Source organism: Temnothorax longispinosus, chromosome 8 (assembly GCF_030848805.1).
Source record: "Temnothorax longispinosus isolate EJ_2023e chromosome 8, Tlon_JGU_v1, whole genome shotgun sequence".
Taxonomy (NCBI): Eukaryota; Metazoa; Arthropoda; class Insecta; order Hymenoptera; family Formicidae; genus Temnothorax; species Temnothorax longispinosus.
The window spans coordinates 5,010,817-5,037,308 of NC_092365.1; the positions used below are offsets into that span (position 1 = coordinate 5,010,817).

At 34.8% G+C, this 26,492-nt stretch overlaps 2 protein-coding genes, 1 long non-coding RNA gene and 2 pseudogenes across 3 annotated transcripts; all 5 read left to right on the forward strand.

Annotated features, from left to right (window-relative positions):
• The first annotated feature begins 865 nt into the window (after positions 1-865).
• Positions 866-4,007, forward strand: LOC139817626 (lysosomal aspartic protease-like). The gene is made up of 8 exons (XM_071785865.1): positions 866-1,048; positions 1,564-1,805; positions 2,304-2,446; positions 2,593-2,780; positions 2,904-3,029; positions 3,112-3,244; positions 3,374-3,466; positions 3,541-4,007. Exons 1-8 carry the CDS (start codon positions 975-977, stop codon positions 3,691-3,693), a joined length of 1,152 nt encoding a protein of 383 aa, XP_071641966.1. The 5' UTR covers positions 866-974; the 3' UTR covers positions 3,694-4,007.
• Positions 4,008-4,515: 508 nt separating this feature from the next.
• On the forward strand, positions 4,516-11,541 carry LOC139817807 (lysosomal aspartic protease-like; annotated as a pseudogene).
• Positions 11,542-16,205: 4,664 nt separating this feature from the next.
• Positions 16,206-18,361, forward strand: LOC139817808 (uncharacterized; annotated as a pseudogene).
• A 904-nt stretch (positions 18,362-19,265) lies between these two features.
• LOC139817627 (uncharacterized) lies at positions 19,266-20,839 on the forward strand. Its single transcript, XR_011733282.1, has 3 exons — positions 19,266-19,558; positions 20,069-20,295; positions 20,787-20,839. It is a non-coding gene; the product is annotated as an uncharacterized lncRNA (long non-coding RNA).
• Positions 20,840-23,899: 3,060 nt separating this feature from the next.
• LOC139817809 (lysosomal aspartic protease-like) lies at positions 23,900-26,492 on the forward strand. The gene is made up of 4 exons (XM_071786103.1): positions 23,900-24,511; positions 25,243-25,469; positions 25,995-26,113; positions 26,256-26,492. The coding sequence occupies exons 1-4, from the start codon at positions 24,432-24,434 to the stop codon at positions 26,490-26,492; spliced, it is 663 nt and encodes a 220-aa protein (XP_071642204.1). The 5' UTR covers positions 23,900-24,431.

Consider the following 26,492-nt stretch of genomic DNA (forward strand, 5'->3'; position numbering starts at 1 on the left):
AATAATAACAGCTTCTATTCTATTGACTATCATGAAGACAAAAGGATACTTTTCGATGAACTTGATGTTCAAAAACTATATTAATGTTTGGCGGATTTATTGTCAGCAAGATTTGTCAGGTAACGTTTACTAGAGACATTCAATATTTGTCTAGCATAATATTTTGATAAGAATATGCATACGAATTTAATTACTGATGTTATATAATTTATCGTCTCTATTTTATACTTTATAATTATATTCTTGAATTTTAATAATATCTCGATGTTTAAAGATATATGTATGATCACATAGTTTTACTCATAATGTAAATGTAAGAAATGAATAATAAAGATATTCTTGGAATTGAAACGCTTGAAGCTATGATTTATTTCACCTTGTTTTCCTGAATATTCCTAATTATATATTGCAATACTTTGTCAATTTTCCAGACTTTTGATTTTCACGAAAGCCGGATTTGAAAGCCCGAATTTTTAGAAATTCGAGAAATGCTTGGAAATGTAAAATATTCTTGACAATTGAGAAAATTCTTGGAAACTGACAAAATCTTTTATATTGATAAAGTTCTTAAATTTAACAAATTCTTTATGTTGATAAAATTCTTAAATTTGATAAATTCTTTATGTTGATAAAATTCTTAAATTTTCTGCAACTGATCAATCGCATTGGTCAATTGTCGAATTGCTTAAATATGATTATTCAATTTTATTTCTCCATCCGAGATCTCGAAGCGATTTCTAATATCGTTCGAACACAAAGCTTTGGAATGCTTCGCTTGTTTTTCTGCCCTCCTGCCCCCACCTTCTTATAAGCACAAGGACATAAACGCACATTTGTATATAAGGGAACGCTCAACAATTTAACTGCCTGTTCTTTGTCTGTACGTATCGGTTGTGGATTGACTCGCAGTTTTAACGGTCCTGAAACAATTTTGACTTTCGTAGCTTCAGTCGCCGAGAAATTCAGGAAACATCATGTATCGGCTTTTTGTGACAATGACGTTAATCACGGTAATCAACTTCGCGTCAATCAACGCGAAGTTGCATAGGTGAGTGTACATGTTATATACAATCAATCCACATTTATATCGACACGATGAATTATAATATCGTATAGAGATCGCGCTTCCAACTACTTGGAATCGCCGCAGAATTCGCGATAAATAATTAGCAAATCAATTTCAAATACCATAATTTTATCAAATCTGTAAGAAAAACGCATTTTAAAAGTGGAATAAAGTGAGCAAACTAATTGCAAGAGATGCTTTGAGGATTCCTTCGAAAATCTTATTTTAAGTGAGATTATCGTCTTTTCATGATGACACCAATCTCACTTAAAATACCTAACTACATTCTAATTCGTAAATATATGCAGGTAGCATTTATTTCTTAATGCCAAAATGTTGAGGCTTTAATAGTTTTTAAATAAAATGTGCTTGAAAATAATCAAATAAATTATTAGAAATTCGTATTTATGTTCTACGATATATGTACATATACATTCGCGTTTATACGATACATATACGCATATAATATAACGGAATTTTTTTTATGTTGCTTCAAGAATTCCGTTATACAGGACTAACAGGACATCCTCCGTTGAAAAATCTTCGACGGAGACTATGAGACGACTCCGTTATCCGGATCTGGACGCAATCATACCTCTTATTAATTACCAAGATCTTCAGTTCTACGGTACTATCTTTATTGGAACTCCACCGCAAAAGTTTAATGTACTTTTCGATACTGGTTCCTTTGTACTCTGGATACCGTCCAAAAACTGCAACGTCAGCCAACCTGCTTGCTGTGAGTATATCATAACATCGCTACCTCCCCGATATTCTATTATTTTTATATGTACATTTGTATTTAAAAAATTAATGTTTCAAGTATTAAAATAATCTTAATAACTTTTTTCTCGTTTAATGATTGATGTCAAGTAAAAATATAAGAGAAGAATAATGCTGTAGAATTGTATCTGTTCCATTTATATTTCAAGTAAAGTTATAAAATCTTTAAAGCAACAGCAGTTTCAAAGATTCGAATCAGTGGTAAGGTAAATATTATGTAGCTAAGTTCCATACTTACATACTCTCTTATTTACATTATTTAGCACACTTACTTTAAAGATACAAATAATTTCTTATACAAAACAGCTCACATGTTAAAGCAAAAAATATAAACATAAATATATTTGATGATTTAACTACTGTTAGTTATATATATTTAGATTAATATAGAGAAATTTATATTTCTAGATTCTTTAATATTAACTGATTTAATTTTATTTACTACGTTTTGCAGTGGAACATAATAAATTTGATCGTACAAAGTCCACCACAAACGTGGTGCCCGACGCAGGCCCAACTCCATTTGCTATTCCTTACCACAATGGAATGTGGCAAGATGGCATACTGTACGGAAACTCTTCTTATGATAACGTATGGGTAAGTCATCGTCAAGTAAATAATATATTTAATTCTAATCACAGTCATAATTTATGAAAATTTTCTAAAAAGTACATGCTGCTATTATTCTCCGAAAGAAAAAACGCGCGCAATTATACTTTATTAATAATATCAACGTTTCGTAGTTTCATGAGGATTGGGATGTGGTTCCAACACAGGTATTAGCAGAAGTGTCCAATTTCTCAACAAGTTTTTGGGACTGGTCACAATGCGACGGCGTTGTGGGGCTGGGTTATTCAGACGAGAATCTCTTCCAAAACATGATTGAGCGAGATCTGGTGGACCAACCAATTTTTAGCATCTATTTAAATCGGTATGTATCTTTCCGTATGCCTCACGTGTGCTTAATACTATTTTTTAAATTACATACTTTGTCTTTCCACGCAATGTAAAATGCAAATGTATAAACAATGTAAAAAATATACAACCTATACAGAAATTACCAGAACTCACATTTGGGCGGTGAAGTGCTATTGGGTGGCATTGATGAACATTATTACATACGCCCGATTACGTATGTGGATGTTACCCGCAAAGAATACTGGCAATTTAAAATGGATAAGTATGTAGTTTTTTTTTCTAAATTATACATATGTCAACCACGGATTATATGTCAGTTAATTGGTAATGCTATCCCACTGTAGGATTCAAGTAAAAAATTACACCTCTTGCTCAGAAGGCTGTCAAGCTATCGTCGACACGGGCGCTTCTATGATAGGTGGACCACCGGGGGCTATCGCAGCTCTTAAGAGAGAGATCGGTGTTGTTAATCATACGGTAATTGATTATCCCTTTCTGCAATGGTAGCTTTCAATTACCTTAAATAAATTATTGAAATAAATTAATAAATGTTTGATAAGTTACGGATTATTAATATGGATTACTAACATTGACCTTCGTTTAAAGGTGAACTGCAATGAGATTTCTAATTTGCCCGATATCAATTTCGTCATAGGTGGTAGGAAGCTTCGGTTCTCTGGTCAAGATTATATCTTGAAGGTAAAGAATATTATTATATAAGGTTTAAATTGTTTTTAGACTAGAAATATCATGTTATATTTAATGTCTCATAGATGCAAGAAGGCTTTTGCGTTCCCGCCTTCCAAGGTGTTAATCCGATTAATGGTGTAGAGTGGATTTTGGGCGATGTATTTCTTGGTCGGTACTACATCGTGTTTGACATGGGGAAGGACCGAGTGGGATTCGCATTGCAAAAAAAACTTTGATTGCCTTCTCCTGAAGTTATCATTAAATATTAGGAAATCTAAATGACATTACTAAACAAATAAGTCATAGTTTTTTTAGAATATCGACTGACATATGGTCTGTAATTTTATTTGGACTATTTATATGGTATATTTTTAAATTAATACGTATGTGAGAATTAGAAGAAAGATATATGCAATATTTATTCTACCAACGATATGGTACATCTTGTTCTTTCGGCAACTATCGAATTGTTAGATATTGTGAACACAACTTGTATATAAGTCTATTAAAATGAAGTCTATTAAAATGAAGTATTTTTTACACTGAATATTGATTTCATATATCGCCTTTTCAATCTGATCTTAATGTAGTATCCCGAAAAATATTATCTCGTTTAATCTTATAAATTTTCTGCTTACATACGAGTACAAGATATCATACAACATTCTGCTTATATGTATAAGAGTATGACATACCGCATTTGTAACCAATATATAACTTTTTACATTTCTTATGCTTACACAAACGTATACACGCATAAATCTTTTGCTTATTAATAAAAATTATCCAAAATTTTCGACACATAGATATCAAATTGTCGATACAAAAATTATCATGTCGTATGTATTTTAATGAATAAATTGTTATAATATTGCAAAATTGGTTTAGGTTATCTCACTATCGTTAATATTATAAACTTATATTTTGAAATTGTTATTTTTAGAAACTTGCATAATGTATTAACTGCTGCTAGTTTTAAATAATATATGATACACAAAGAAAGATTCTCGAGTAATTTTGATGATGTGTAACAACGATAAAATTTCCTTGCAATACACGTTTGCAAAAATTTTATATAATTACACAAGCCGACGTCTCTACAATATTAAGAGAAAATATAATATATAAATAATAGTAGCTATAAACATCTTGTGTTATGCAATGTATGCAACATTGTATTATATTTTTGCAAAAGATCTAAAAGAAAGGTTTCAAGTAAATCCTACGTAAAATTGATTTCTTATTTCCAAGCTAACATTTTCAAAATTTTATCGTTCATTCCAGCTTTTTGTTTTTTATACTCTTTTTGATCATTCTAAAATCTGACGAGATCGACCAACTACTATTTCCAATATGAAGATTATAGTGACGCAAGTGTATCAAGATTAAATTAATGAAAAGAGCTATTGGGCTATTAGAGGCGTTAGAACTTTTCAAACTTTTTGTTCGCTTTATCGCCCTTCTTCTCACCTTCTTATAATAAACACAAGAACGTACACGCGCCGTTATTGATATACGCAATGATGAGAACGCTGAGTTTAATTACAATTTTTGTCTGTACCGGTTGTGGACTGATTCGAAGTTATAACACTTCTAAAACATTTTTTATTTTTATAACTTTATTTGCCGAGACATTCAGGGAACACGTATCGACTCTGGGTGGCAATTGCGGTAATCAGTTTCGCGTTAATCAACATAGCATTGTATAGGTGAGTACGCTCCACATTTATATCGACACGATAAATTCCGTATAGAGATCGCGCTTCCTGGAATCACAGCAGAATTCGCAATAAATACTTTAATAAATACGATAATTGTACTAAATCTGTGAGAAAAACGCATTTTGAAAGTCGGAATAAAGTGAGCAAACTAATTATTAGAGATGCTTTGAAGATCCCTTCGATCTTAAATGAGATTAACGTTATAAAAAGACGAATTTGAATTTAAAATACCTAACTATCACATTCTAATGCGTAAATATATGCAGATAGCACTTATTTCTTAATACCAAAATTTTGTGGTTTTAATAGTTGTCAAATAAAAAGTGCTTCAAAATGACCAATTAAAATATCCAAAACTTATATTTATTTTGAATGATATTTGTACATTCGCGTTTATATGCGTATAAATAATGAAATTTTTTTTATGTTATTTCAAGGATTCCGTTATACAGGACATACACCGTTGGAAAATCGTCGACGGACAATAATATGATACAGCTCCGTTTGGCTACCGTTACTCTGACTAATTATAAGAATGTTCAATACTATGGTATTATCAAAATTGGAACTCCACCGTAGATGTTTAGAATACTTTTCGACACTGGTTTCTCAAATCTCTGGGTGCCATCCAAAGACTGCATCCTGGTTAGCCAACCTGCTTGTTGTAAGTATATCATAACATCGCTATCTCTTCGATAGTTAAATATATATTATCTACACACATTTCTCAATCAATTTAGAGAAAAGGCTGTTTTACTAGATCAGAACTAGATTTTTGTTGACTATAAATAATATTGATAATATAATTTAATTATGTGATAGTATCTGTTCTATAACTTTTGGTTGAGACTACGTTTCAAGTAACGCCCGAAAGTAACGGCGCGTGATTTGCATAAATTCACGCAAATAATATTATTAGGCAACCAAGATCCAATTTTGACCATAAAACGGTCTTTTCTCTAAATTAATTGTATTATCATATCGGTAATCGTATGTTTGACATTTCTTAAATTCTAAACTAAATATGTCCTATAGCTTGCAAACTAATGAGATAAAAAAAGATCCGTTTGCATTCCTGGATGTTACAGCTGGCGCGTCATACCAGTGAGGAGGCCCGTGCCCACTTCGGGCCAATCTTCGGCCCTGGCCATCCCAAGCACCAGTCGGGCAATCCCTGTGCCATTCGGGACCAGGAGCGTGACGGATCAGGAAACCTGTTCATCCCCAAGCTGAACCCACCCTCGGGGTTCTCCGACGCGTTTGAGCTAAGCGAGACCGAGTGCGACTTCGATCGCGGTCACAACAGTCAACGAAACGTCCGTGACTTCGTAATCGCGCGGTGTAAATAGCGTGTAAAAGCCTCCGACGCGTACGCGGGAACCCCCCCTCGCCGTAAGGTAAAAGAGAAGAGAAGAGAGTTAAAAGGAAAGTAAATAACAAGAGAATAAAGAGGAGAGTATAAAAGTAAGGGAAAAAAATCGCGCGAGAATTTATGTAAGCCGCGGTCCGTCGTTTCGTTAATGCGAATTGGCGCCTCGCGTCCGATCGCCAGCCACTCAAGTGATATTATAATTCCACGTGCTTCTTCGTCCTACGCCCCGGCCTACGTCGACGAGAACGCGTCCGTCAGCTCGACCACCGTGCTCCGTAAACTGCCACTGGCCGTTTCTCGGCGAGATCGGTCCGACACGTCAAGATTATTTCTCAGCTTAACTATATTAGGGCTAAAAACGATTTAGGCGAAAGATCGCGAACGCGCTGCGATTGATCGTATAAACAAAGTTAAGTTTAACGAGAGACAGAGAATCTATGAATCAGAGAATAAGCTGCCGTTTGTTGGTTCCTCTCCGGATGGAACCGCCAAGTTTTACGCATCGCGTCGCTCGAGCGGAGCGGGTCGAGCTCTACGTTGTTGTCTGTTCTATATTCGTGGCGGAAAAAAAAGCAAGTGGAACCCTGGACGAGCGTTTCGACGACGACGATCCGTATAAACTGCCGCGTTTTATTCCACACGCTCCGTGTAATAATCTTAATTAGTTAAATTGGCGGTGCTATACGCGAGATCCGCATCCACCTCGGATTTCTTCCCTCCACGCGACGATCTCTGTACGCGGGTATATCTGCCTCCGAAAGCACGTGAACCGCACGTACGCCCTCCCCTCTCCCTCCCCCCGCATACAGTCTTCTAATTGTTACGAGATGAAAATACGACGCGAACGCGCGACGACTGCAATTAAACTGTAAAAGTATAACGGTAACTGCCATCTTACTCTATTACGAAGCGACCACCGCGACCGCGAAAAAACTTACGATCGATCGAGACCGCCCCGCGAATCGTTATCCGACAATTGCACGTGTCTCTCTTTCCCTCTTGGCGCGAGAAATTATTGAGGTACACGATGAGAGTACTGTTTAGCGAATGTCATCGCAACCTTGATACCACGTGTTGCCATTGTGCCGAAACGTCACCCGTTAGCTGGTTGGGTTACCATTCACACTCGGTCGGGTGACGATGATTTTTCGGTCGGCTAGTTTAAATTCCCCCGTGCCCCCCGTCATCCCCCCCCATGTGCCACCACCCTGTTATTTCAGCCCTCGAGTCATTCGCACGAGGTGGAGGAAAGCGAAAAGGGAGTCGCCCTGTTGATATATCGTCGAAATTCGTACTATTGTGCTTTAGACGATTTTAGATTGTTTATATTCTATTTACTTTGTTGAATATACAACACTAATTCCATATTGGAAACGTGCCTGTGTGTTTCTTTATCCGTCCGTCCATCTCCTGTCCGCTAAAACTTATAATGGCAAATCTGTTTTGCAGAAATGCACAAGTTGATTGACGCAAGAGGTGCAATACTTACAACTTTTATGAGACAGTGTGGAAAGAATTTTTTTCCTTCACAAAAAATATTGATTTTATCGTTGTTCTCTCTCCGCGATGCTGATTGAAGCTTTTGCTATATGTTGTGCTTATTTCGTACCATTATCACGCAAATTAGATATTTTAATAGCTTAAATGTTAACAGGATTAATTTAATTCATTACGTTTGAAGTTATGATTTATTTCACCTTGCTCCTGATTATTCCTAATTAATTGCAATACTTTGTCAATTTTCCAGACTTTTGATTTTCACGAAAGCCGGATTTGAAACCCCGAATTCTTAGAAATTCGAGTAATTCTTGGAAATGTAAAATATTCTTGACAATTGAGAAAATTCTTGGAAACTGACAAAATTCTTTATGTTGATAAAGTTCTTAAATTTGACAAAATCTTTATGTTGATAAAATTCTTAAATTTTCAGCAACTGACCAATCGCATTGGCCAATTGCCGAATTACTTAAATATGATTAATCAATTTTTTTTTCCGTCCGAGATCTCGAAGCGATTTCTAATATCGTTCGAACACAAAGCTTTGGAATGCTTCGCTTGTTTTTTTGCCCTCTGTCTCCACCTTCTTATAAGCACAAGGACATATACGCACATTTGTATATAAGGGAACGCTCAGCAATTTGACTGCCTGTTCTTTGTCTGTACGTATCGGTTGTGGATTGACTCGCAGTTCTAACGGTCCTAAAACAATTTTGACTTTCGTAGCTTCAGTCGCCGAGAAATTCAGGAAACCTCATGTATCGGCTCTTTGTGACGATGACGGTAATCACGGTAATCAACTTCGCGTCAATCAACGCGAAGTTACATAGGTGAGTACATGTTATATACGAACGATCCACATTTATATCGACACGATGAATTATAATACCGTAAAGGAATCGCGCTTTCAACTACTTGGAATCGCCGCAGAATTCGCGATAAATAATTATCAAATCAATTTCAAATACCATAATTGTATCAAATCTGTAAATAAACGCATTTTGAAAGTCGGAATAAAGTGACCAAACTAATTACAAGAGATGTTTTAAGGATTCCTTCGAAAATCCTTATTTTAAGTGAGATTAGCGTCGTGTGATATCCTCTTTTCGTGATTACACCAATTTCACTTAAAATACCTAACTACATTCTAATGCGTAATGCAGATAGCATTTATTTCTTAATGCCAAATGTTGAGGCTTTAACAGTTTTTAAATAAAAAGTGCTTGAAAATGATCAAATAAATTATTTGAAATTCGTATTTATGTTATGTTGTACGATATATGTACACATACATTCGCGTTTATACGATACATATACGCATATAATATAACGGAAATTTTTTTATGTTGCTTCAAGAATTCCGTTATATAAGACATCATCCTGTTGGAAAATTTTCGACGGAGACTGTGAGACGACTCCGTTCGGATCCGGACGCAACCGTACCTCTGATTAATTGGAGAAATATTCAATACTACGGTCCTATCGAAATTGGAACTCCACCGCAGACATTTAAAATACTTTTCGACACTGGTTCCTCAGATCTCTGGGTACCATCCAAAAACTGCAACGTCAGCCAACCTGCTTGCTGTAAGTAAGTATATCATAACATCGCTATCTCACCGACATTCTATTATTCATATATATGTACATTTGTATTAAAAAAATTAATGTTTCAAGTATTAAAATAATCTTAAAAATTTTTTTCTCGTTTAATGATTGATATAAAGTAAAAATATAAGATAAGAATAATGCTGTAGAATTGTATCTATTCCATTTACATTTCAAGTAAAGTTATAAAATCTTTAAAGCAACCGTTTCAAAGATTCGAATCAGTGGTAAATATTATGTAGCTAAGTTCCATACTTACATACTCTCTTATTTACATTATTTAGCAAACTTACTTTAAAGATACAAATAATTTCTTGTACAAAACAGCTCACATGTTAAAGCAAAAAATATAAATATAAATATATTTCATGATTTAACTGAATATATTTGATGATTTAACTACTGTTAGTTATATATTTAGATTAATATAAAGAAATTTATATTTCTACAGATTCTTCAATATTAACTGATTTAATTTATTTACTACTTTCTTGCAGTGAAACATAATAAATATGATAAGTACAAGTCCACCACATATATACCACAGAATAAGCCATTTTTATTAATTACGAAGATGCCGGTGTGTCTGGGTTTAGTTACTGATGACGTAATCGTAAGTCATTGTCAAGTAAATGATATATTAATTCTAATCACAGTCATAATCTATGAAATTTTCTAAAAAACATGTTGCTATCATTCTCTGAAAAAAAAATGCGCGCAATTATACTTTATTAATAATATCAACGTTTCGCAGATTGGTGGGCTTAAGGTTTCATTACAGACATTCGGAGAAGCGCTTGATTTCTCGACAAGATTTTGGGACTTTGCACAATGCGACGGGATTCTGGGGATGGGTTATCCCGACTTATCTGAATTTGAAGTGCCTTCTGTCTTCCAAAACATGATTGATCAATACGTGGTGTCCCAACCAATTTTTAGCTTCTATCTAAATCGGTATGTATCTTTCCGCGTATGCCTCACGTGTGTTTAATACTATTTTTTTAATTACATACTTTGTCTTTCTATGCAATGTAAAATGCAAATGTAAAAAATATACAACATATACAGAAATGAAAATGACGTGATCGGCGGTGAACTGATATTGGGTGGCACCAATTCCTCCCATTACGAGGGCGAGTTTACGTATGTGGGTGTTACCCACGAAGATTACTGGCAATTTAAAATGGATAAGTATGTAGTTTTTTTTTCTAAATTATACGTATGTCAACCACGGATTATGTGTCAGCTAATTGGTAATGCTATCCCACTGTAGGATTCAAGTAAATAATTACACCTCTTGCTCGGAAGGCTGTCAAGCTATGATCGACACGGGCGCTTCTAAGATAGGTGGACCACCGCAGACTATCGAAGTTATTTACAGAGAAATCGGTGTTAATAATGGAACAGTAAATAATAGATCCTTTTCGTTAATGGCAGCTTTCACAATTATCTTAAATAAATTATTAAAATAAATTAATAAATGTTTGATAAGTTACGGATTATTAATATGGATTACTAACATTGACCTTCGTTTAAAGGTGAACTGCGACGAGATTTCTAATTTGCCCAATATCAATTTCGTCATAGGTGGTAAGACGTTTCCACTCACTGGTCAAGATTATATCTTGAAGGTAAAGAATATTATTATATAAAGGTTTAAATTGTTTTTAGAATAGAAATATCATGCCATATTTAATGTCTCATAGCTCGGCGCTGAATTAGGAGGTAATTGCATTCCCGGCTTCCAAGCTGTTACTCAGTTGGATGGTTTAGATTGGATTTTGGGCGATGTATTTATTGGTCGGTACTATACAGAGTTTGACATGGAGAACGACCGAGTGGGATTCGCCCTTGCAAGAAATTAAATCTTGATTGCCTTCTCATGAAGTTATCATTAAATATTAGAAAATTTAAATGACATTACTAAACAAATAAGTCGTAGTTTTTGTAGAATATTGACTGACATATGTTCTGTAATTTTATTTGGACTATTTATATGATATTATATTTTTAAATTAATACGTATGTGAGAATTAGAAGAAAGATATGCGATATTTATTCTGCCAACGATTTGGTACATCTTGTTCTTTCGGCAACTATCGAATTGTTAGATATTGTGAATACAACTTATATATAAGTCTATTAAAATGAAGTATATAATTTTTACACTGAATATTGATTTCATATATCGCCCTTTCAATCTCATCTTAATGTAGTATCCCGAAAAATATTATCTCGTTTAATCTTATAAATTTTTTGCTTACATACGAGTACAAGATATCATATAACATTCTGCTTATATGTATAAGAGTATGACATACCGCATTTGTAATCAATATATAACTTTTTACATTTCTTATGCTTACACAAACGTATATACGCATAAATTTTTTGCTTATTAATAAAAATTATCCAAAATTTTCAACACATAGATAACAAATTGTCGATACGAAAATTATCATGTCATATATATATTCTAATCAATAAATTGTTATAATATTGCAAAACTGGTTTAGGTATACCACTATCATTAATATTATAAACTTATATTTTAAAATTGTTGACATATAAACAATAAAGGAGGGTATCGGCCAATAACGAGCGAAAACAAATTAGTTAGAATTATCGATTTTTTCAAATGTATGTCAACAATGTTGAAGGGACGTTTCGGCACACCGTGCCTTCTTCAGCCTCATAATATACGCTTCAGACTATTTTTACAATCAAAAAAAATACCTTAGATATTATGAAGTCGCACGAAATTTTAAACTACGTATGGATTTAACAGTGAATCTCAATGCTGTTGACAGCCTTAGTTATCTCGGTGCGCATTTGTTTGAAAATCTTCATTTTAAATCGAACAGGATCCATGATTACTTCCTCAGTGGACAATGGGAATCAATCGTGTCAGTCAGCGAAGCCAGTTCGTCACAATAGGATGTCAAATATATATAAATGTTGACATATATATACATAGAAAATGTATTATCAGATTGAGGTCGCTTTCTGTATTTTTCTTAAACGTTTTCATAATCGATTATAGCTTGAAGATAACTACTTATTGCTCGCAATCCGCAACAATGAGGCTGCTGTTGTGATTCATACAATTATCTAATTTGTTTATTTACTTATTTTTTTAGAATTTGAAGTTGCGACAATCGTTTTATGCATTTTATGATTTATGTATCGTCGATCGTACATTATATTTATATACATATATATATATATATATATATATATATATATGTAGGTCTAGAGGTATGTTCCGGGACTGTTTACGTTTTTTGAAATGTACAGTCCTGGAATATAACGCATATATATGTAATCAGATTCAAAAAATTGTCCCGAAACGTGCCGTAGGACATGAATTTTTTCCAGGACAGTCCTGGAAACTGCCAAATGTCCTGGAATATACCGATGTAAAAAATAAAAGTCCCGGAACATACTTCTGGACCTACATATATATATATATATACATATATACACATACATACATATATATAATATAATAATATATAATAATATACACATATTTCCTTTACGTTTACTGAAAATCGCAAAGTCATATGGATGTGTCGAGAGTCGGATACAAACAATATTTTCAAATTTATGGGCGGAAAGTCAACAGTCTCGCATCACATTTATAACCATTCACTTTCATATCGCCATATATGAGTGATTCACATCGGTGCAAATTAATCTAAGAATTAATCGCGCTTAGCAATTAATCAATATCCCTGAACATGTTTATTATTTGACATGAATAGAATGTTTATTACTTTTAGAATATGTATAATAAAAAGATACTTTTATTTACTGTAACGTTAACACCCGGAGAAGACCTCGCGTTTAATTAACTGCGTATATTTTCATATTTTATATCACATTTTATATTCAATATAAATATTAAGAAGATATCGTTGATTTTTAATTTAGCGACAGCGCAAGGAAGAAAAACGATTAAAGCAAATTACCACGTTTGATCGGTCGCAATTTCCATGTCGCAGAATCACCGCGATTATGTTATTTGAAACGCTCGAAATGTATCTACGTCCCTGCATTTACCCCGCCGTATTACTACGACCGGGAGACATTTGTCCTGCTAAGCAGAAGTTTTACCCGTTTAGTTGATCTCCCCGGTCTATCGCGCTGTAAACTTCCTCGACCGATCTTTCAACGGTGAAAAAAAAAAGATTATCCCTCTGTTCGGCGGGTCCGATGTCGTTCTTCTTCGGCATTTCAGAAAGATTCACTTCAACGTTGACGTCTTTGTCGACGTGATACTGAGCGTCCGAAGACATTATTCCGCGGCGCTCGTTAGGAGACAAGTACGGAGATTACGGGAGTCAGTTCGAAATATCTTCCAAACGGCACAGTATTATTATTGCTAGGACATATATCTGTATAACAGTAATAATAATACTGTGCCGTTTAATTAAAATAAATTATTTTAATTAAATTAATCTTGGACGCTATTTTTTCCTTCTTCAAAAGTAGACTGGAGCTTTAAGTAAATTTTTTTCTTTCCGAAAAGAATGTTGCGCATTGCGTAAGTACTTGATATTTTTGACAGCGGTGTTGATAGCGGTTTACTATTCGGCGACGTTAGTCTGCTTCTTATAACAGCGTGCACTCGCATTTTGCCTTTTTAGATTAAAGAATTCGTCGACGATGGTACCTAAATTAATCGTTCTATGTGGCAGTGCCGACTACGACTTACAATAGGGTCGTTGCATAAAATTTTTTTATTAAGCGGTATCCATAATTAATGTAGAGAATCTAAGCCGATTTTAATACTTTTTGAATTTAAAAAAAAAACCTAAATTTGAGAAAGTTATAGCTTTCTAAAGTTTCTTTGATGACGGCAAACTTCAAAAGATTTCGCAACAACATTATGACGTCACGCACATTTTCGTGTACTATATTTTCTTCAATTTTGAAGATATTGCAAAAATTCAAAAAGTTTACAAAGAAAGTATGCCATAATCTATCAGACCGCTTAATAAAAAAATTATGTAAAACCGAATTAGTCCCCATAAAAGTTTACTCGGCGATCGAGAAGCTCGACTTTCACTTCTACTCGTACACCTTTGAGCGATCAAAGTTATGTCAGAGACCATGTTGTATTCGGTAATATATGGAATTATAATCACGTTTAATACAATATCTATCGTGTGATTTCGTTCACGCTGACGCACATAAAGAAAAAAATGATGTTGTATCAACAGTATCAGGCTAATTGGAAGTAATCTTGCTAATTCAATAAACAATAAACAGTATTAGTAGAACAATACTTATTTTATTAAATATACTTATTTTATTAAAAGAAGAAATACTTATTTTATTAAAACGAAAGCATGAGTTGAATTAACAAGATTATTTTCAATTAGACTTAATGCTGTTCATACAATGTATGTACATCATTTTTTTCTCCGTGCATATGGAGTGATAAATGGTTTGTGAGTCACAAGACGCGACAGTTTCAAACGAAGGGAAATAAGTATTAAGAATTAAACATATTAAACATGACGTCGATATTTTTAAATGTGACCAGCTCTGCCAAAGATGAAATGGGAAGGACGGCTGGCTTACGAGTCGTGCGTGGGCAATCTCGAATAATTTTCGAAATGTTACTTAAATATTAATATTATTAACAATTTTGAATTTTTTCTAAGCCTAGTGATTATAGTACATGGATGAACATTTAAGTTATTATATTGCAAATTATTATGTTTGCAGCGTGTTAACACTAAAATAAATAAGAATTTAAAACATCTTCCTAGCGAGAAAAAACAAAACTTCAATTTTAGCATTTTTTTTTGAAAGTCATTCAATTTTCGTTGACAATCATTCAAAGTATTCAACATAAGAAATCAAATTAAACAATATATTAAATAATTAAATTATCGATATCAAGGGGATTTCTTCTATGCTCAACACAACATCCCTTTTGCGAGACATGCATCACGTTTAAATTTATTGATCTTTATGCATCGAGTTGAAAGCTATTAAGATACGATATACTCGATATAACTTGAAATAGTAACGGGTGTATAAGAAGTGGGTGGATAAGTAATGCCAGCTATGGTGAGCTTAACAACATCGAATAATTTATCGGTTTGGCCGATAATTCGCCGATAAAAATTGTACCGTCGCATACCCCCATCTACATAATTTGTAATACTGCTGCCGCAATTAATTATATAGATCCTAGAATCCGATAAATTCTTGTATGCGATGATCATCCTTTAGTCACGCGTTCGCATTCTTGAGAGAATCGCAGTACTCTTATTCCTCTCTTTAACCCTCTGGCGGCGATAGCCGCTCTGTGAGCTTTTTCGATAAAGGACTCTTCGATTCATTGTTGTGTTAGCAGGATCTGGGATTCCGATTTCTTTGTGTCTCTCTACAGTCTCACCTGTTCGTTTTAGTTCACAAATGGGATAATTTTTCCGAATTAAACGTTAATTTTATTTATTGCAACAGTGTCCAACTGGACGAAATTGACATTTATTTTTTACACAGTAGCCGTTAATCTGCATTTTACAAAATGACGTACGCGACAGCGCGATCAATCGTAATACTTTTCCTCGTGTTGGGCATCAAAACGCTGACAGAGAGTATGGGCATTAACAATTATTTCTAACTGATCAACGATGTCGACAGATATTATCGCACGTCGTGTGTTATTTTCGTGCGGTCTGACAATTACGGCGAGTAGATACCGGGAACAGTTTCCGGTTATCATTTCTCACACTGAACTTCCGCGAACTTTTGAACAAATATTGAATCATCATTTCACGTGCAAATTATTTTATTTCTATACGATTCAAAAAATCATTTTTTTTAAATCTAATTGTTACAAATTTAAATTGAATAAAATGTAATTAAATAAAAAAAATTAAGTCACCTCTTTCTAATTTTTATTCTTGAAGAAATTAAATGCAGTTATGATTTAGAGCGCATTTAATTCTGACAACAAGTAAAATATAATACCATCTTCGATGTGAATATTACAGATTTGAACACGCATTGGTGCATACGTGGTCGCGCGAATTTTCACGACACCGAGTCATTACCGTGACTTCTCGGATCTGACGAGTGAGTACAACGACTACTGGAAGAATATCACGCGGCCGTTGTTTGTCGTTCTCCTCGACACCGAGGAGACCATGGACGAGTTCGCCGAGACCACGAGGAGCGTAAAGCCCATCACTTTTCTTATTTGGCTCGTTATGTTTCTTCAGCGTCCTGGAAATCCTCTCGAGGAGCGCTGCAGACATCCTATCGATAACGTATTCAACGTGGACTTCAGCACCCAGATGCTGGTTCTCTGCTACGTACGCTCGCCCGATTCTAGTCGAGTGGTACGCCATTCGCGATAATCGCACCAGAACTTTCGACCTGGCTTTGTGGTCCTCCGATAAAGGTTTACTTTTAAGGATGCAAAAGTTCCTCTACGCTAGAAGGAGAAACATGTTCGGCGACGTTGTACATACGCGTTACGTCCGTGATCGTAAGTTCTTCGCTTTTCCTCGAGCTTCGTTGTGCGTTGCTTCTCTTGCGAATTGGAAATTAGTCGTGAGCGACGACTTTTTAGAAAATAGTCGCCTTGAAAGAAAATTATCTCGCAATTTCCCACGAAATCGATATTAGAACGATTATTTATTAATCCTTAACGATTTATTAATCCGTAGACTCGCGTAAATTGACTTGACAATTCTGTTGATATATGCACGAAGAACTCGCCGCTGATCTCGCATGAGAACGGTACGGTCGGCGGGTTTTTCGGTCTGTTGCTGATAAAGCTCAGCAAAGTGATGAACTCCACTGTGGAGATTCTGGATCCGGTGGAGGGATTCGGCAGCTGGAGCAAAGAGAAAATGGTGTGGACAGGTGCGATCGGCTAGTTGGTGGCCAACGAAGCTGATATCGGCTTTTCCACATTCGCAATGACGACTGACAGACAAAACGTCATCGACTATACAATACCATTGATACGTTCGCGATACCGCCTTTATTTTAAGGAGCCTAACACAGCCTTGGTGGAATGGTCTTTATACTTTGGGGTAATAATTATCTTTAGATCTTATACATAAATTAGTATTAGATGTATTATTAATAGCAGACATGCATCATTTAATATATTACATATGCCTATGGTAATTATATTGGCTACAATTAGAGGGCCAAAAATTACAGTGGTGTAAGCCAATTTTTTATTTAAAATATTTGACTTACACCACTGTAATTTTTATCCATCTAATTGTACAATGATAGAAGTTTAAAACTGCACAAAGACTTTTTATAATAATCATCCTGTTTATTTATAAAATTAAAAATGCAATTACTTAAGATTGTTTAATTACATCTCTGGGAAAAGTGTTAACATTGAACAAAAAACAGTGTTAAGATAATTTATGCTAAAGATTCACGGTAACAAAGTGGAATAAATTGCTGCTTTTCTTCACCGATAAATGTTCCAGGCATTCAGCTCTATAACTTGGATAGCATTATTAATGACAATAATAACAGCTTCTATTCTATTGATTATCATGAAGACAAAAGGATACTTTTCGATGAACTTGATGTTCAAAAACTATATTAATGTTTGGCGAATTTATTGTCAGCAAGATTTGTCAGGTAACGTTTACTAGAGACATTCAATATTTGTCTAGCATAATATTTTGATAAGAATATGCATACGAATTTAATTACTGATGTTATATAATTTATCGTTTCTATTTTATACTTTATAATTACATTCTTGATTTTTAATAATATCTCGATGTTTAAAGATATATGTATGATCACATAGTCTTACTCATCATGTAAATGTAAGAAATGAATAATAAAGACTATAATGTGAAAGACCATTATACGAGCATTAATAGATGTTACGGAAATAGATGTTATAAAAATCTAATTTTTATATGTATTATTGTAACACATATAGGTATATTCCAAGTATTCACTGTGCTTCGATCACAGCCGGACTTAATACACAGTTATCATTAGAACGTTAAAAACCCTTCCATCCCCTCACAATTAAATCGACACGATTTATAATTATTAAAAAACTGTAAAGAATTTATTGCGAAACATATCTATTAATGCTCGTATAATGGTCTTTCTCATTATAGCCTTGCTTCAAACGAGCGAAAAATAAGTTTCTTATTGTGAATAATAAAGATATTTTTGGAATTGAAACGCTTGAAGTTATGATGATTTATTTCACCTTGTTCCTGATTATTCCTAATTATATTGCAATACTTTGTCAATTTTCCAGACTTTTGATTTTCACGAAAGCCGGATTTGAAACCCCGAATTCTTAGAAATGCGAAAAATTCTTGGAAATGTAAAATATTCTTGACAATTGAGAAAATTCTTGGAAACTGACAAAATTCTTTATGTTGATAAAGTTCTTAAATTTGACAAATTTTTCATGTTGATAAAATTCTTAAATTTGATAAGTTCTTTATGCTGATAAAATTCTTAAATTTTCTGCAATTGATCAATTGCATTGGTCAATTGCCGAATTGCTTAAATATAATTGGTAAATTCTTTTTCTCTATCCGAGATCTCGAAGCGATTTCTAATATCGTTCGAACACAAAGCTTAGGAACGCTTCGTTTGTTTTTCTGCCCTCCTGCTCACCTTCTTATAAGCACAAGGCCATGTACGCACATTTGTATATATAAGGAAACGCTTAGCAATTTGACTGCCTGTTCTTAGTCTGTACGTATCGGTTGTGGATTGACTCGCAGTTCTAACGGTCCTAAAACAATTTTGACTTGTGTAGCTTCAGTCGCTGAGAAATTCAGGAAACATGTATCGGCTCTTTGTGACGATGACGGTAATCACGATAATCAACTTCGCGTCAATCAACGCGAAGTTGTATAGGTGAGTACATGTTATGTACAAATGATCCACATTTATATCGACACGATAAATTATAATACCGTATAAAGATCGCGCTTCCAACTACTACTTGGAATCGCCGCAGAATTCGCAATAAATAATTATCAAATTAATTTCAAAACCATAATTGTATCAAATCTGTAAGACAAACGCATTTTGAAAGTCGGAATAAAGTGAGCAAACTAATTACAAGAGATGCTTTGAGGATTCCTTCAAAAATCTTATTTTAAATGAGATTAGCATCAAGAAAAGAGAAATTCGCATTTAAAATACCTAACTACATTCTAATGCGTAAATATATGCAGGTAGCATTTATTTCTTAATGTCAAGATGTTGAAGCTTTAATAGTTTTTAAATAAGAAGTGCTCGAAAATGATCAAATAAATTATTTGAAATTCGTATTTATGTTGTACGATATATGTACATACATTCGCGTTTATACGATACATATACGCATATAATATAACGGAATTTTTTTTATATTGCTTCAAGTATTCCGTTACACAAGACATCCTCTGTTAAAAAATTTTCGACGGAAACTATGATACGACTCCGTTCGGATACGACAACCGTACCTCTGATTAATTGGAGAAATATTCAATACTACGGTACTATCGAGATTGGAACTCCACCGCAGACATTTAAAATACTTTTCGACACTGGTTCCTCAGATCTCTGGATACCATCCAAAAACTGCAACGTCAGCCAACCTGCTTGCTGTGAGTATATCATAACATCGCTACCTCCCCGATATTCTATTATTTTTATATGTACATTTGTATTAAAAAAATTAATGTTTCAAGTATTAAAATAATCTTAATAATTTTTTTCTCGCTTAATGATTGATATCAAGTAAAAATATATGATAAGAATAATGCTGTAGAATTGTATCTATTCCATTTACATTTCAAGTAAAGTTATAAAACCTTTAAAGCAACCGTTTCAAAGATTCGAATTAGTGGTAAGGTAAATATTATGTAGTTAAGTTCCATACTTACATACTTTCTTATTTACATTATTTAGCACACTTACTTTAAAAACACAAATAATTTTTTATACGAAACAGCTCACATGTTAAAGCAAAAAATATAAACAAATATATTTGATGATTTAACTACTGTTAGTTATATATTTAGATTAATATAGAGAAATTTATATTTCTGGATTCTTCAATATTAACTGACTTAATTTTATTTACTACTTCTTGCAGTGGAACATAATAAATATGATAATACAAAGTCTACCACATATACACCACAGAATGCTTCTAGCTGCGAACATTTTCGTCCTACCGTCGGTTTGTTTGTTTTTCCACAGAGATAATTTTGTTCGATGCACGTATATACGTGTATGCGATACACGCTTTCCTTGGTTGCAGTCTTGTCTGCACGAACCGCCTGTTATGCATTGCGCAATGTAGATCCACGACGAAGTGCGTGCCGCGTGAGATCGCGAGAGCACTTGCGATTAATCATTTACATTCATCAGCGAATTAGGAATAAGAGACAAAAAGGAAATGTTTGCTTGCAGACTTCCTGCACCATGGACCAGAATCTAGCACGTCTACAGAACCCTTATCGATTTTTGAGAGAAAATCGTTTCCTGGAAGGGGAAGACCCGAGTAACGTCTATCGCCGCGTTGATTTATTTTACTTTTCTTCAATTTCTCCCACGCTACTTCGGATCTCTAAGCTATCGTTTCGTTTTTTTATATTAACACATTATTGATTAGCAAAATTCGACGTTAGATTTAATTTAAAATACATATACTTAACTGATTATTGAGTACCCAAATACTTAAAAGCCGGTATTAATATATATATCTAAACACATTTCCCAATCATTTGAGAAAAGGCTTTTTTACTAGATCAGGACTAGATTTTTGTTGCCTATAAATAATATTGATAATATAATTTAATTATGTGATAGTATCTGTTCTATAACTTTTGGTTGAGACTACGTTTCAAGTAACGCCCGAAAGTAACGGCGCGTGATTTGCTGGAGTGATAAATTACATAAATTCACGCAAATAATATTATTAGGCAATCAAGATCCAATTTTGACTGTAAAACGGCCTTTTTTCTAAATTAATATATCGGTATTATTATATGTTTGACATTTCTTAAATTCTAAACTAAATATGTCCTATAGCTTGCAAAATAATGAGATAAAAGAAGATCCGTTTGCATTTCAGGATGTTACAGCTGGCGCGTCATACTAGCGAGGAGGCCCGTGCCCATTTCGGGCCAATCTCCGGGCCTGGCCATCCCAAGCACCAGTCGGGCAATCCCTATGCCAATCGGGACCAGGAGCGTGACGGATCCTGTTCGTCCCCAAGCTGGACCCACCCTCGGGGTTCTCCGACGCGTTTGAGCTAAGCGAGGCCGAGTGCGACTTCGATCGCGGTCACAACAGTCAACGAAACGTCCGTGACTTCGTAATCGCGGTGTAAATAGCGTGTAAAAGCCTCCGACGCGTACGCGGGAACCCCTCGCCGTAAGGTAAAAGAGAAGAGAAGAGAGTTAAAAAAAAGTAGATAGCGAGAGAATAAAGAGGAGAGTATAAAAGTAAGGGGGAAAAAACGCGCGAGAATTTATGCATGCCGCGGTCCGTCGTTTCGTTAATGCGAATTGGCGCCTCGCATCGGATCGCCCCAGCCACTCAAGTGATATTATAATTCCACGTGCTCTCTCTCTCTCTCTCTCTCTCTCTCTCTCTCCTTCGTCCTACGCCCCGGCCTACGTCGACGAGAACGCGTCCGTCAGCTCGACCGCTGTGCTCCGTAAACTGCCACCGGCCGTTTCCCGGCGGGATCTTTCCGACGCGTAAAGATTATTTCTCGGCTTAACTATATTAGGGCTAAAAACGATTTAGGTGAACGATCGCGAACGCGCCGAGATTGATCGTATAAACAAAGTTAAGTTTAACAAGAGACAGAGAATCTATGAATCAGAGAATAAGCTGCCGTGTTTATTAGTTCCTTTCCGGATGGAACCGCCAAGTTTTACGCATCGCGTCGCTTGGGCGTGCTCGTGCGAGCGCTCGAGCGGAGCGGGTCGAGCTCTACGTTGTTGTCTGTTCCATATTCGCGGCGGAAAAAAAAGCAAGTGGAACACCGGACGAGCGTTTCGACGACGACGATCCGTATAAACTGCCACGTTTTATTCCACACGCTCCGTGTAATAATTCTAGTTAGTTAAATTGGCGGTGCTATACGCGCGATCCGCATCCACCTCGGATTTCTTCCCTCCACGCGACGATCTCTGTACGCGGGTATATCTGCCTCCGAAAGCACGTGAACCGCACGTACGCCCTTCCCTCTCCTTCCCACCGCAAACAGTCTTCTAATTGTTACGAGATGAAAATACGACGCGAACGCGCGACGACTGCAATTAAACTGTAAAAGTATAACGGTAAGTGCCATCTTACTCTATTACGAAGCGACCAACGCGACCGCGAAAAAACTTACGATCGATCGAGTCCGCCCCGCGAATCGTTCTCCGACAATTGCACGTGTCTCTCTTTCCCTCTTGGCCGAGAAATTATTGAGGTACACGAGAAGAGTACTGTTCGCGAATGTCATCGCAACCTTGATACCACGTGTTGCCATCGTGCCGAAACGTCACCCGTTGGCTGGTTGGGTTACCGTACACACACTCGGTCGGGTGACGATGATTTTTCGGTCGGCCAGTTTTAAATTCCCCCGTGCTTCCCGTCACGCCACCCCATGTGCCCCCACCCCCCTGTTATTTCAGCCCTCGAGTCATTCGCGCGAGGTGGAGGAAAGCGAAAAAGGAGTCGCCTTGTTGATATATCGTCTATCTTTACGACACACGAAATGATTTACCACGAAATTCGTACTATTGTGTTTTAGACGATTTTAGATTGTTTATATTCTATTTACTTTGTAAAATATACAACACTAATTCCATATTGGAAACGTGCCTGTGTGTTTCTTTACCCGTCCGTCCATCTCCTGTCCGCTAAAACCTATAATGGCAAATTTGTTTTGCAGAAATGCACAAGTTGATTGACGCAAGAGATGCAATACAACTTTTATGAGACAGTGTGGAAAGAACTTTTTTTTCCTTTACAAAAACTATTGATTTTATGGTTGTTTTTTCTCCGCGATGCTGATTGGAGCTTTTGCTATATGTTGTGCTTATTTCGTACCATTATCACGCAAATTAGATATTTTAGTAGCTTAAATGTTAACAGGATTAATTTTATTTATTACGTTTGAAGTTATGATTTATTTCACCTTGCTCCTGATTATTCCTAATTGTATTGCATTACTTTGTCAATTTTCCAGATTTTTGATTTTCACGAAAGCCGGATTTGAAAGCTTGAATTCTTAGAAATTCGAGAAATTCTTGGAAATGTAAAATATTTTTGACAATTGAGAAAATTCTTGGAAACTGACAAATATCTTTATGTTGATAAAGTTCTTAAATTTGACAAATTCTTTATGTTGGTAAAATTCTTAAATTTGATAAATTCTTTATGTTGATAAAATTCTTAAATTTTCGGCAACTGACCCATCGCATTGGTCAATTGCCGAATTGCTTAAATATGATTAGTCAATTTTATTTCTCTATCCGAGATCTCGAAGCGATTTCTAATATCGTTCGAACACAAAGCTTTGGAATGCTTCGCTTGTTTTTCTGCCCTCCTGCCCCCACCTTCTTATAAGTACAAGGGCATATACGTACATTTGTATATAAGGGAACGCTCAGCAATTTGACTGCTTGTTCTTTGTCTGTACGTATCGGTTGTGGATTGACTCGCAGTTCTAACGGTCCTGAAACAATTTTGACTTTTGTAGCTTCAATCGCCGAGAAATTCAGGAAACATCATGATCATGTATCGGCTCTTTGTGACGATGATGGTAATCACGGTAATCAACTTTGCGTCAATCAACGCGAAGTTGTATAGGTGAGTACATGTTATATACAAAAATCCACATTTATATCGACACGATGAATTATAATACCGTATAGAGATCGCACTTCCAACTACTTAGAATCGCCGCAGAATTCGCAATAAATAATTATCAAATCAATTTCAAAACCATAATTGTATCAAATCTGTAAGACAAACGCATTTTAAAAGTCGGAGTAAAGTGAGCAAACTAATTATAAGAGATGCTTTGAGGATTCCTTCGAAAATATTATGTTAAGTGAGATTAGCGTCGTGTGATATCCTCTTTTCATGTGATGACACCAATATCTCACTTAAAATATCTAACTACATTCTAATGCGTAAATATATATGCAGGTAGCATTTATTTCTAATTGTATCAAATCTGTAAAAAAAACGCATTTTGAAAGTCGGAATAAAGTAAGCAAACTAATTACAAGAGATGCTTTGAGGATTCCTTCGAAAATCTTATTTTAAATGATATTAGCATCAAGAAAAGAGGAATTCGCATTTAAAAAACCTAACTACATTCCAATGCAAAAATATATATGCAGGTAGCATTTATTTCTTACTGTCAACATGTTGAGGCTTTAATAGTTTTTAAATAAGAAGTGCTCAAAAATGATCAAATAAATTTTTTGAAATTCGTGTTTATGTTATGTTGTACGATATATGTACATACATTCGCGTTTATACGATACATATACGCATATAATATAATGGAAATTTTTTTATGTTGCTTCAAGAATTCCGTTATACAAGACATACACTGTTGAAAAATTTCCGACGGAAACTATGATACGACTCCGTTCGGATACGACAACCGTTCCTCTGATTAATTATGACAATGTACAATATTATGGTACTATCGAAATTGGAACTCCACCGCAGACATTTAAAATAGTTTTCGACACTGGTTCCTCAGATCTCTGGGTACCATCCAAAAACTGCAACATCAGCCAACCTGCTTGCTGTGAGTATATCATAACATCGCTACCTCCCCGATATTCTATTATTTTTATATGTACATTTGTATTTAAAAAATTAATGTTTCAAGTATTAAAATAATCTTAATAATTTTTTTCTCGTTTAATGATTGATATCAAGTAAAAATATAAGATAAGAATAATGTAGAATTGTATCTGTTTCATTTACATTTCAAGTAAAGTTATAAAATCTTTAAAGCAACAGTTTCAAAAATTTGAATCAAGGGTAAATATGGTAAGGTAAATATTATGTAGCTAAGTTCCATACCTACATACTTTCTTATTTACATTATTTAGCACACTTACTTTAAAAACACAAATAATTTTTTATACAAAACAGCTCACATGTTAAAGAAAAAAATATAAACATAAATATATTTAATAATTTAACTAAATATATTTGATGATTTAACTACTGTCAGTTATATATTTAAATTAATATAAAGAAATTTATATTTCTAGATTCTTCAATATTAACTGATTTAATTTTATTTACTACTTTTTGTGTGCAGTAAAACATGATAAATATGATAATACAAAGTCCACTACATATATACCACAGAATGATCCATTTGTTATTGATTACGCAAATGGCAATGTGTCTGGGTTCTTATCTACTGATGACGTAATCGTAAGTCATTGTCAAGTAAATGATATATTTAATTCTAATCACAGTCATAATCTATGAAAATTTTCTAAAAAGCACATGTTGCTATCATTCTCCGAAAAAATGCGCGTAATTATACTTTATTAATAATATCAACGTTTCGCAGATTGCTGGCCTTAAGGTTTCAAACCAGACATTCGGAGAAGCGCTCGATTTCGCGACAAGTTTTTTTGACTCTGCACAATGCGACGGCGTTCTGGGGATGGGTTATCCAGCCTTATCTGTCTTTAAAAAGCCTACTGTTTTCCAAAACATGATTGATAAACACGTGGTGTCCCGACCAATTTTTAGCTTCTATCTAAATCGGTATATGTATCTTTCCGTATGCCTCACGTGTGTTTAA